Source organism: Medicago truncatula, chromosome 7, assembly GCF_003473485.1.
Source record: "Medicago truncatula cultivar Jemalong A17 chromosome 7, MtrunA17r5.0-ANR, whole genome shotgun sequence".
NCBI classification, from domain to species: Eukaryota; Viridiplantae; Streptophyta; class Magnoliopsida; order Fabales; family Fabaceae; genus Medicago; species Medicago truncatula.
The window spans coordinates 26,951,861-26,964,247 of NC_053048.1; the positions used below are offsets into that span (position 1 = coordinate 26,951,861).

The window sequence follows — 12,387 nt, forward strand, 5'->3', positions numbered from 1 at the left end:
GTAATAAATTTATCGTGTACCCAAAGGGACAGTAGTCGTTCCACTCGGTAGTTAGCAGAACTTATTTGAAAGTAAATAAAAGTAAAGAGATTAAAAGAGTCATCGGGTTATATTGACCTGTCCAAGAAAGAGATTATGTTGGTTTGATTCAGATGCGCAACGGTGATTGGAGAATCCTTGAATCTACCAATCAAGCCTGAAAAGCAAGCAAACAACAACTTTTGCACGCATGCCATGCGCAAGGCTCATGAGTGACACGCAGGGGCGCATGAGGCAGTAACAATTGCTGCCTCATGTGCAGGGGCGCATAGGCCAGGAGGAGGGGCGAATTTTGCAGTTTTCGTGTGTTCTTCAGTCTTGCAATGCCCTGAAACTTGAAAGGAATTTACTTCACTTTGTATTGTCTCTTAAAATACCTTGCAAGAATCGGTGGTCTTCAATCTTCATATCCTTGATCCTTCACTTGATGTCTTATTTTGCCGATTTACATGATTTCTCACTAAAAAGACTCGAAACACCTATCATGTTGCGTGATTTAGGATGAAATTGAGTTACAACGACTCGAATGAAAACAATACAAATTGTTCCTCAAACCATTGACAACTCCCTTAAATTACATATTATTTGCCTTGAAATGAAAAAAACAAAATTACTAAAAACATAGTCCGAAATATCATATAATGTTTCGTCATCAACTGTCACGGGCATCAATTTCAAATTTAAGGGACATTTATATCCCTAATTATAAAAGACAAGTATTTGGGAAAATTTTAAAAGATGTTTTTAAATTTAATTGATCATCAATGGTGGAATCTCAGTCCATACTTGAGTAGCATCACATCTTATGTTCAATGGAGAAAGTACACTATTAGAGTGATTGAAGTACTTGACGATAGATACATCTCAAGGGGTAAAAGTATTTGGATCATAAGAAGAAAATTGGTACGATAATGTTTTCTTCTTGATGGACATATACCATATATTTGCTGGAATGAGTACTTATGGAGCACTTCTGATATAGTTTACCTATAGGATAATGAAGTAAGGCCGCTTTGTAGAGTTCAAGGGTTTTAATATTCAATTTTCATGAAAAGGATAAACGACACAAGACCTTACCAATCGTTTCATTTGTATAATTCAATTAGTGGTACTGAGATTTCGTGCGAGTTATGCACACTTGTTCTAATGAATATACAATGAAAAACTTGACTAATAATGGTTCAAATTGTGGGATACCGAAACCATAAAAATTTTAGAATAACAGATTTAGATATATTTTGAAAATGGTGGGCGACTGTGAGAGAAATTTCCAAAAAATAAATTTGAAAAGTATGAATATTTGAATAAAGACCTTTAAGTGAAAAGATGCAATGCTTGACTATTGGACCAATGTAACCATTATGTCAATTCATGAAGAAACTATTATAAGGTTGTTTCTCTTCACCAAAAAAACAAAATTTCTCTATAAGTAGGTACACTTTGGAGTCCAAAAAACATAGACAGAATATCACCAGGGGCGGAGTCTGAAATTTAAAGTCACTGCAACCGAATACGAGGAACATAATTTGATTAAAAGAATAATTGTTTAAATATAAAATATATATAAGAAATCCTAAACTAATCTTTTCTTGTTTGTTAAAGAAATTTATAACTATATTTGGTATGAGAGACATTAATCAGTAAATATATTTAACATATAAAATAAAAATATTAGTGCATATGTTCTAGTTTAGTCCATCAAAAAAAAAAATTGTTCAATTTTAGTCCTTCTTTGCATTTATATAGACTATTTTGAAGACTAAAAGTAATTCGTTTGACTATTCTTATAAACTGCAATATTATGGAGGGTTAAACTTACACTTCAAATTTAATAGTGACTAAACTTAAAAGCTCATAATTTTGTAAAAACTAAAAACATATTTAAACATATATTTTGTATGTAACTTTGAAATTTATTTCAAAAAGAGAATTTGAAAATGAAAAGTATCTTACTATGGACACACAAAAACGACAATCGACTAACTAAAAAAATGAGATCAAGTGGTTAACAAGTTCAACCAAAGAATAAATTGTTCAGAGGAACCTGATTTTGTTTCTTGAGTGGAACAAATTTTATGGAGGGCTAACACAAAAAATAAATGAAATATAATTTGATTTAAAATGTGTTGTGAAAATGACCATATCGATATATTTTACGAAATATGAGATAATATAAATAATATGACGTATAAAATTATTAATATTAGTTGCCAATTAATCTAGTAACAAGGTAAAAAAACATTTTTTTTTTAAATATTTTAATTAGATTAATTGGGGGGACCATAACCTAATTATACTTTTTTTTTTTAGAGGAAATAGCTTATAGCTTTTCATTAGAAATTAAACATCCAATACAAGAAGGTACAACATTAAAAATTTGGGGACTAGCTAGGATTATGGCCTCTACCAAGAATATGAGCGACCATACTCGCTTGTCTCCTATTAAACTCAACCTTAGAGTTTTCAAACCAAGAACAACACCGACGTCTACAATCCTCAATGATTGTGCCAAATTCAGATATATCATTGCTTCCTTTAATGTAATAATCTACAACCCGTTTGGCATCCATCTCAAAATCAACATTAGTGAGTTGCAGCTCATGTACCCACTGGATAGCATATGACAGACCCAAAGCTTCACCTATACTTGAATCACATATAGGACTAGACCTAATTATACTTGATGAAACAATTTAATACACTTTATTTGTAATGTATAAAAAAGAATTATTGAAAATGTGGGGGGGACCATGGCCTCTAGAGACCCCCCAGCACCTCCACCATTGAACATCACATTCTTATGAGTCGAAAATAATACTAAATCATTATTTACTTACTCTAATGTACGAGAGAAATTGACAGAAATTTATTTTACAAACAATCATTGATCGATATGCTTGGTGTGAATGTGCAAGTCTCGTTAAGGATTTTAAAATATTTTGAAAGAGATTTGCCGGTATACCATTTTTCATCCGATTGACATAACTAGTGGGGACGAATCGAACCTAAAAATTAGTATATCCTACACGCGCTTTGGAATTTATATGCATTCTTCATCAAGTTATTTTTATCATCTCCTTAATCTGGTTATTGCAGCTGTCCTTTAACACAGGTGCTAGTAACCAATATTTAATCACCTTCACTAAAATTTATAAAACGCTTGATCCTTGCTCCTTAATTCAATAAGGAAATCATTGTTATATCTCTAACTTATACTTGTTTTTATAATTATACCGTATATGGAGGATGGTGATACATGTATATAACTTGAATTTGGACCATTCAACAGTAATATATTATTGCACCATGTCTAATTAAAATCGAAGTTTTCATTTCGATGAAGGCAAAAGCATCTTCACTTTAAATAATACATGTAGATAAACCATGCAATATCTGGATCAATGGACGCAAAATATTGCCACATTGTATATGGAGATTGGTGTTTTGATTGCTTTTTAAGAAAATTATCTCTTACTTTTTTCAAAAAAAAAATGTATATATGGAGATTGGTGCAATTTCAGTAATGATTTAGGAAACTCGTGGTCCATTCTTCTCAATTTAATATAATCGAAGCGTTCTTTTTTATGCTAACCCTTTGGATCTTATGAAAAAATGACTTTGGTAATTTGAAGTTCGGTTGAAAGATAAGTAAAGTCTTATCAACAATTATTTCATCCACATATTCAAATAGATTATCTTGAACAATTCGTCTTTGATGGAGTTCAATAATCACTTAATTGTTTGGTTATAATTAGGAAAACATATTCAATATTTATGTCCACGTTATTATGGATATGGTTCAATTTTAAAATTTCATGTTAATCATACAAGAGTTTCTTACATCACTATCCTTCATTTATCATAATCAATCAATTACACAAATATCATCATGTAGAAAATATAATCATATATTCAACTCCACTTATTTCATATAAAGCACATAATGTATATAATTTACCTCATTCACATAATTCACACCATTCACATAACTCACCAAGAATATAGTCATCATCAAATGAAATCACCAAGATGTTCTTACATCACCACATATGTATAATACCAAAACAAACATAATCGTGTACACATCTCCATAAACATTCACATAATCAAGTATGAGACATTTCACAACGACTCATATGTATGCAATGTTCTAGACACGACTCTATATGCATGTGGTATCATTTAGATGTCGGAATTATTTTACCGATTGATCCACCATCACCAATAAATCATCACCAATAGGACTTGACCATCATAACATTTCATCATCATCATCATCATCATCATCATCATTTCATATATGTATATTCAACAACAAAATCATCATCAAGCATTTCAAACATCAAGAACAATATTCATTCATTTAGCACAAATTGCATTTAAAGACTATTAAGGATTTTCACCAAGTAAATCAATACATCATGTGCATATCAATCACCAATCATTTGGAACAAAAAGTCATTTGCAAGCTATCATGCCTTAATTCATCATTTTGCCAAAGTTCGTCTATTTTCTTAAATATCCAAATTTCACAATCATAAATATCCTTACCCAGCCTACATGTTTCTTGTACGTTTATATTCACAATAATTAAATCATAACAACAACATTTCATTTGAGAAAAACCTTGCTTTGTTTCCATTCCAAATTCATGTTCATATATATTCAAAGTTCGTCTCAATTCAACAAAACTTAATCGGCATCAAGCAAACATGATTGCATAAACTCAATGCATCAAAACAGCATCAACACATCTTATAAGGACACTTAGGGATGTCCAGAAACATCCCCAAAAGGTCGGAACACACAGAACAACACATGATGTTCTACACTAGCTCGCCATGGCACAGAAGTTGCTCGCCCAGCGAGCCCTCTGTTCTTCGGAGCTCAAAAATTGGGTTCCCTTTCGAGAACCATCCAAATATTTCCCCAAAAATCCCATTTTTGATCACAATTTTCCCAAAATCGATGTATAAACTTCATCTATAGTTAATACACTTAAAAGGAACACTTAACACATCAAAACATGGATTTCTTCTTTGAATTCAAGAATCATCAACCACTTTTTCAAAAAATCAAAAACATAATCACTTTTAAACCATGAATTTTCAACTTAATTTCCATACAAAAAACACACACATACTTAATCATTAATCAACAACAATCTTCATGATTTGAACAACATTTAACAACAACAACATGATTTTCACCCAAAAGTACTAAAATACCCTTAATATCTCTATAATCCAAATAACTAACAAATATAACACACCAAAAATAAAATTTTAAATAAAACAATTAAATAAATAAAATCCTAAAATCGGGTCGTTACAACTCTCCCCCCTTAAACAACTCCGGATACAGCTCCTTCATCCGACTCTCCAATTTCCAAGTTAAGCTCTCTCCCGTAGGTCCAAACGAAACCACCTTCACCAAGGCAACCTCTTTGCCTCTCAACTTCTTAACCTCTCGATCTCCAATCCTTAATGGCACGGTCTCAACGGTCAAATTATCCCTTCCTTCCAAATCATCCACTTGAATCACATGTGACGGGTCAAACACATACTTCCGCAATTGAGACACATGATACACACTATGAAGATTCGACAACGATAGTGGTAACGCAATCTGATATGCTACTGCTCCAACTCTCTCTATAATTTCATATGATCCAACAAAACTAGGCGTTAATTTCATCGACTTCAAAGCACGACCAACACCGGTCACGGGGTTAACTCTAAAAAACACATTATCTTCAACTAGAAACTCAATATCCTTCCTCCGCTTATCATGATAACTATTCTGCCTACTCTGAGATTCTTTCATCTTCTCCTGAATCATCATAACCTTTCTGTAGTCTGCTAAGCAACTTCTGGTCCAATCAAAACACTCTCTCCTGACTCATACAAACACAATGGCGTCCGATACCTTCTTCCATGCAATGCTTCAAAAGGCGCCATTTCAATACTCGAATGAAAACTGTTGTTGTAGGTGAACTCAATCAACGGTAAACATTCAATCCAACTTACACCTTGTTCAAAAATACAAGCTCTCGACAAATCTTCTAAATATTGAATAGTCCTCTCTGATTGACCGTCCGTATGAGGATAATAAGCGGAACTCAACCTCAACTTAGTTCCCAATGCTACTTGCTAACAAATCTTGGCTTAATTTGTTTACAAATACTACTGTAGAGACTCTTGTGGTCCCAAGGTCCAACAACTATCTAATTCTTCTAAATTGAAGCCCAATGCCTTGACCTCACCTTCATAAATGCAACTTTCCTTACGAAAATGTGTGGCATTTGGAACCGGGGTTTAGGGAGTTCGTTACTTATTCTTAAAAGATACATTTTAGTAATTTTATCATTCCTAAATTGTTGTCGTGTGCTGCAGATATTTCAGCTTGGAGTAAAGTTCATTGTTATAAGTTGAAAATTGATATCGAAGATTGTCATTGTCAGATGAAAATTTTCTACCTTAATTCCTCATGTCATGGTCAGACTCAAATGTTCGAATTTCACAAAAGAAGGCTCCTATTTCAGGATGATACTTATTGGCGTCAGCACGCTAAAACTCATTGGTACCGAGATGTGGATCGCAACACAAAATATTTACATGGTTCATCCACTGCTAGCAAAAAGGTAAATCATATTATTTCCTTGAAGATGATATTGGAAATAAAATTACGGATGGTCAGGGTTTGCGTGACGTAGCAAAAAGTTATTTTGTTGCTATTTTTGAAAAGCACAACGCCACTATACCTGTCGCCAATCTATATTTTCTCATGAAAATGAGATGCTTACGTACCCTTTCACCAAAGCAAAATTTCGGGAGGCTAAGACTTTCGATGCACCTAGACAAATGTCCCGAAACTGGTGGGTATAATCCAGACTTGAATATGACGAACATTGCTCTTATCCCTAAAGGAAATACTCATATTAGTATGAATGATTGGAGTCCAATTACTCATTGAAATGTGTTGTGCAATCTCATTTCTAAAGTCTTAGCTAAGAGGCTGAAAGTTGTTCTCTGTCATTGTATCTCGGATAACCAAACAACTTTTGTTCTTGATCGGTCCATTCTCGAGAATTCCAATGTTTTTTTAAAGAAGTTAAACTAGCCCACCCAAATTGGCATCTGGGAGAATCGAACCTAAGACCTTGAGGACGAGCATACCGAGAATGCCATGGTTGATATTGAAGGCATTTATTTTATGAAGACTAAGACTATGGAAAACAAAAGTTATGTTGATTTGATATGTGATGTTAGTGAGGCCTTAAACCATATGGATTGGGATTATCTGCGAGATGTTATGGTAAAAATGGGCTTTAATAGTCGGATGATTCACTAGCTGGGCATGCGTGTGGAACCAGTAGACTACCCAGTTCTTGTTAAAAAGGAGATGATTGGACCTATTGTTCTGGGGCGTGGCCTTAGGAAATTGGATCCTCTTTCTCCTTATTTGTTCAATATTGGTGTGGAAGGCCTGTCACCTCTTGTTAGTGACGTGGAGGAGCGAAACACTATATCTGGTACTAAGGTATGTCGAGGGGCATCCTCAGTTTCTCATCTTCTTTTCACAGACGATTGTTTTCTCTTTTTCATAGTGTAAGAGAGTGAATCCCAGTTTATGAAGAACAACCTCTTTGTGTAGGAAGCAGCCTCTGGTTAAGCTATTTGCTTGACCATGTCCACAATGTGTTTGATCTTATACAACATGTTCTCACTAACATTTTGGGAGAACAATAATTTCTTGGTATGGGAAAATATTTAGGTTTAAGATCTACTATTATCAGGGATCGGACGACAAATTTTACTTACATTAAAGATAGTGTTCGGCATCAAATCAACTCTTGGAGTAGCAAGTGTTTGCCTAAATCAGGCCGCGAGGTTGTGATTAAATCTTCTTTTCAAGTTATCTTGTCATACGTCATGAGTAATTTCCAGTTACCCTACACTATTGAAAATATGATGAACTCCTTTTGGTGGGGTCATGGTTCCACCAATCAACATGGTATTAACTGGCTAAGTTATGAGAAACTATTTATGCATAAGTTCCATGGTGGTATGGGATTCAAGGATCTCTTAGTTTTCAACTTGGCTATGTTAGGAAAACAAGGTTGGAATTCCTAACGGAACCCGATTCTTTTGTCTCTCACCTTTTTAAGGCCCACTTATTTCCAACAACCAATTACCTCGCGGCAAAAATTGGCCATATTCCTAGTTTTGTGTGGTGTTGTATCCTTTGTGCCTTTTTCATTGTGTGCAGAGGTGCTAGATGGAGCATTGGTTATGGCTCTTCTTTCTCAATATTGAGTGATCCTTGACTGTCGGATGGGGAGTGTATCAAAGGAAATATATTGGAAGCCAACTTTGTTTGAAATGTCATCAGTGATAACTGATGGACAGATTTGTAATATGTACCAAATTGTAACAAGTAATAAAGTAGTAAGTTTATCGTTCTCCAAAAGGATCCTCATTCAACTTAGTAATTAGCCAAACTTATTTTTAAGGATGAAATTAAAAGAGATTTGAATAGGTTTGTAGGGTTGAATTGATCTGCCCAAATTCAAGATCATGTTTGTGATTCATATTATTAGCGTGATTACAGAATCCTTGAGTCCCCACTTTGTCTTTGATGGAATTAACTCAGAAAATAATCAGGTATGTGGTATCTACTTATGATTTAAGAAACTAAATTTAGAAATCCTTATTAACCCTAACGACAACATTTGCGCTAAGATAACCTAATTATAATTACAGCGTTACCGAAAGGAAGATTTAGAAATTATGAAGTTTCATACTTAATTTCATTAACTATTATTAAGAAATAAGGAATTGTAACTTCCATGAACAAAGTAATATATTCGGGTTGTCAATCCAACTAATTCTCTACATATCAATTTTCAAGATTACCGATACGGATTCTCAGTTGAAAAAGCATTAAGCACAAGCAAGAACGAATTAAATCGAACACAAGAAAACATAACTTAATATAAACATTATTAGTTGAATCCAAGAAATAAAAAGGGCTATATCTTAAAACCCTAATCAAAGTGGTTTAGTTGTTCATGGCAATATACATATCATAACAAAACAAAAGAAAAGCATACCCTAGAGAGAACAATGAGGATGTAATCCTCCTTAGGAACTCTGATGCTTAACCCTTGACTTGAACCGCTAGCTTTCTAAATGAATAATAATTTGTTAAATGGTCTTTATTTATAACATATGATTACTTAGGGTTTAATAGAAGAAAACTTGACTTTTTCCATTTTTCCTGCTTATTAAACAAGTTATTGACGATTTTGCCCACAACAGTGCGCATGATGTGCATACAGGGGACGCATGAGGAACATGAGGCAGTGGCAACACTGCCTCATGCTCAAGAGGCACATGTCCATGCACAGTAGGCGTATGAGGCATCCCCTATTGTGCGAAATCTTACGTTTTCATATTGTTTTCGATCGTTCTTCTGTCTGGAAACTCATACGAACTTGAAATCAATTTTCTTCATTTTGTATTGTCTTCAAGAACCTTCTAAGAACCATTGAACTTCAATATTCACATCCTTGATCGTTCATGCGATGTCTTGATTTGTCGATTTACATGCTTTATCACTATAAAACACTCAAAACAGCTATGCAGATGCATGATTTAGGCTGAAAGTGAATTACAACGACTTAAGTGAAAACAATATAATATGTTCCTCAAACCATTGACAACTCCTCTAATTATCATCTTATTTGTCTTCACATATAAATAAAAGTACTAAAAACAAAGCCAAAAAATTCATATGATGCTTCGTCATCACAACCCCAAACTTAAATTGTTTGTTTGTCCTCAAGCAACACGATAGCAAGAAGTTATAATTTACATAAATTTAAAGATAAGAACATACTTTTCCGGAGATTTTGCTCTTCCCACCATAGACTTAGCTATGGCTTTCTAGCAGGTCCAAAACATTACCGTTCAATTCTTTTAATTCTAAAAAAGGCACATAACGGAAACTTTTAAAGCCACGTAGGTAAATTAATTTTGTAAATAACTAGATAGGCTCTTTTATATGTCGAGGACTAATTTAGGCCCTACACATGTTTTCAGGGACCAAAATGAAGCAGGATGCTGAACAATAATATACCTGCAATTTCTTGGTCAATGCACATATTGCCACGTTAATATATGGAGATTGGTGAAATTTCAAATGACTACGTTACGGCATTACAATTGAATATATTTATGCCATGTGAGTCTCCTTCATACATATAAGTACCTTGAGCCACATAATGTCTCCTTTGCTAATAATTTATGAAACTCGTGTTCCTTGCTTCTCAAATTAATAAGGAAATCATTGTTATATCTCTTCATTGGTAATATAGAGAATGGTGAAACGATCCAACAATAATATATTATTACACCCATGTTTAATTAAAAGCGTAGTTTCCGGTTCGATGGAGGGAAAATCATCTTATTTTGTCTATAAATTGCTGCATGATAGAAACGATTTCATGCAACACGAATCCTAAATCTCATAAAATTAAACAAACATTTGTAGCTGCTTCTTTCTTGAGAACAAACAATGTCTTATGCTAAGCTCACTCCTTTGGCTCTCTTCTTGTTTGCCACATTTTGTATGTATTTAATTTTAACCATCTTTGTCAATTATATATAACATGCATTACTAATAGACTAATAAGTTAGCTTCTAAATCTATTTTTGCACTTGTTCACTTGTTCCAATTTTTTCTTCTTTTAATAATGGTATGTGCAAGTTGTTCCAATTTTAACTAGCTTCAATAATTTTACAGTAATGTTCCCGATGAAGAAGGTAGAAGCACAAAGTTGTATCGGTTTCTGTTCAGTGTTTGATAGTAAACCGCTATGTGGTAGTAGCCGTTGTCGTTGTAACAAGCCTTTAAATAATCCATTTGTAGGCATATGTGAACGCCGACCATCTACAGATGCTATCGAGATGGAAGAGGAACATCAAAAATTTTGTCAGTCTCATACAGATTGCACAGAAAGAGGAATTGGGACCTTTTGTGCGCGTTATCCTAATTCTGATAATGAATATGGCTGGTGTTTTGCTTCTAGCTCTGAGGCGGAAGAATACTTCAAGATTGCCTCCAAGTATAAGTTCACAAAAGAATTCTTGAAGATGCCTATCACTGCTTAATATTTATATGTCCAAAAAAACCTATGATATGAGGCATGGTATCGTTTATCTAATACTTTAAATAAATCGTCTTTGTTTCGAACTGATATGTTGGATTGCTTAGATATCTTTCTGAATTCCAATAAATCATGCTTGTGCATGGGTATGGAGATTTAATATATGTTGTTATTTTGCAAGTACTCATTTTCTAATTCTTCTTATATAGTAAAAATCACTTTCATATGGAGTGAAACATGGAAACAATGTTGCTGAAGAGACTTAACTTTGTTGGAAAAAAAACCAACAAGGAATACCAAAAATAGATTTTCTAATAATAATCGCTGATACATTCATCTATCAATACACGCCCCCATTACGGGGCCAAACTGTCGGATTTTCCAACTCTTGTTAACCGGTTTTACCAACGGTTGACGTCTATTAATGTGAATTCGATACAATAAGCACACCAATAAACATAGTTGTGTGGAGAGAGCGTCTCTCCATTCCACAATAAAGTGAGTAATATAAAGAGCTTTCAAGATATTAGCTTCCAAGCTCACAAAGAGCAAATCCTAATTCATACCTGTTTTTCAAGTCACTCAAACCCTAAAGAACCTCATGCCCAAAGACACTCAACCCTAAAGTCACCTCATTTAATTTTTCTATGATTCTCTCTCTTGAAGCCTCTAAAAAAATTGAAGAATGAAGCCTTATATAGTACTCAGACCCAGGAAAAATCGTGCCTCAATTTGTCTGGATCGTGCCATGATTTGCAGCTCGTACATAGTATTGTATTGAACCTATACCTCGAAATCACACCACAATTTTCTTCCATCATGCCGTGCAAAAATGCAAACCAAACCTCAAAACTCTTGATCCATAATGCGCCACGATTTCTCCAAATCGCACCTTTTTTTAACTAACTTCAACATCAATTTGGAGGCAATTTTCAACAGGGCTGAACATAGTTGAATCAGTTTAAATACTATTAGTAATGAAATCTAAGTTCTTGATTCAGGGAAGTATTGTTTACAAGATTAATCAAATAGTGATAGCCACACTTAACAAAAAAAAACAGAATGAAAATTATTTGAAGTTAGAACTTAAGTAACAAGATAAACATGCTCAGAAAGAACTTTTCTACCAAAGAATCCTCCTTTTAGTAGACAAAATCAGGCCTTAATCTTGTTTC

General features: G+C 33.8%; 1 protein-coding gene across 1 annotated transcript; it reads left to right on the plus strand.

Annotated features, from left to right (window-relative positions):
- Positions 1-10,539: 10,539 nt before the first annotated feature.
- On the plus strand, positions 10,540-11,395 carry LOC25498392 (albumin-1 D). The gene is made up of 2 exons (XM_013593298.3): positions 10,540-10,672; positions 10,849-11,395. Exons 1-2 carry the CDS (start codon positions 10,621-10,623, stop codon positions 11,214-11,216), a joined length of 420 nt encoding a protein of 139 aa, XP_013448752.1. The 5' UTR covers positions 10,540-10,620; the 3' UTR covers positions 11,217-11,395.
- The last annotated feature ends 992 nt before the right edge of the window (positions 11,396-12,387 follow it).

What these genes read in the sequence shown, in the direction of transcription:
- LOC25498392 (XM_013593298.3), top strand. Translation starts at nt 10,621, where the DNA reads ATGTCTTATGCTAAGCTCACTCCTTTGGCTCTCTTCTTGTTTGCCACA. An exon ending in CTTCTTGTTTGCCACATTTT is followed by an intron (nt 10,673 to 10,848) that starts GTATGTATTTAA and finishes ATAATTTTACAG; the next exon opens with TAATGTTCCCGATGAAGAAG.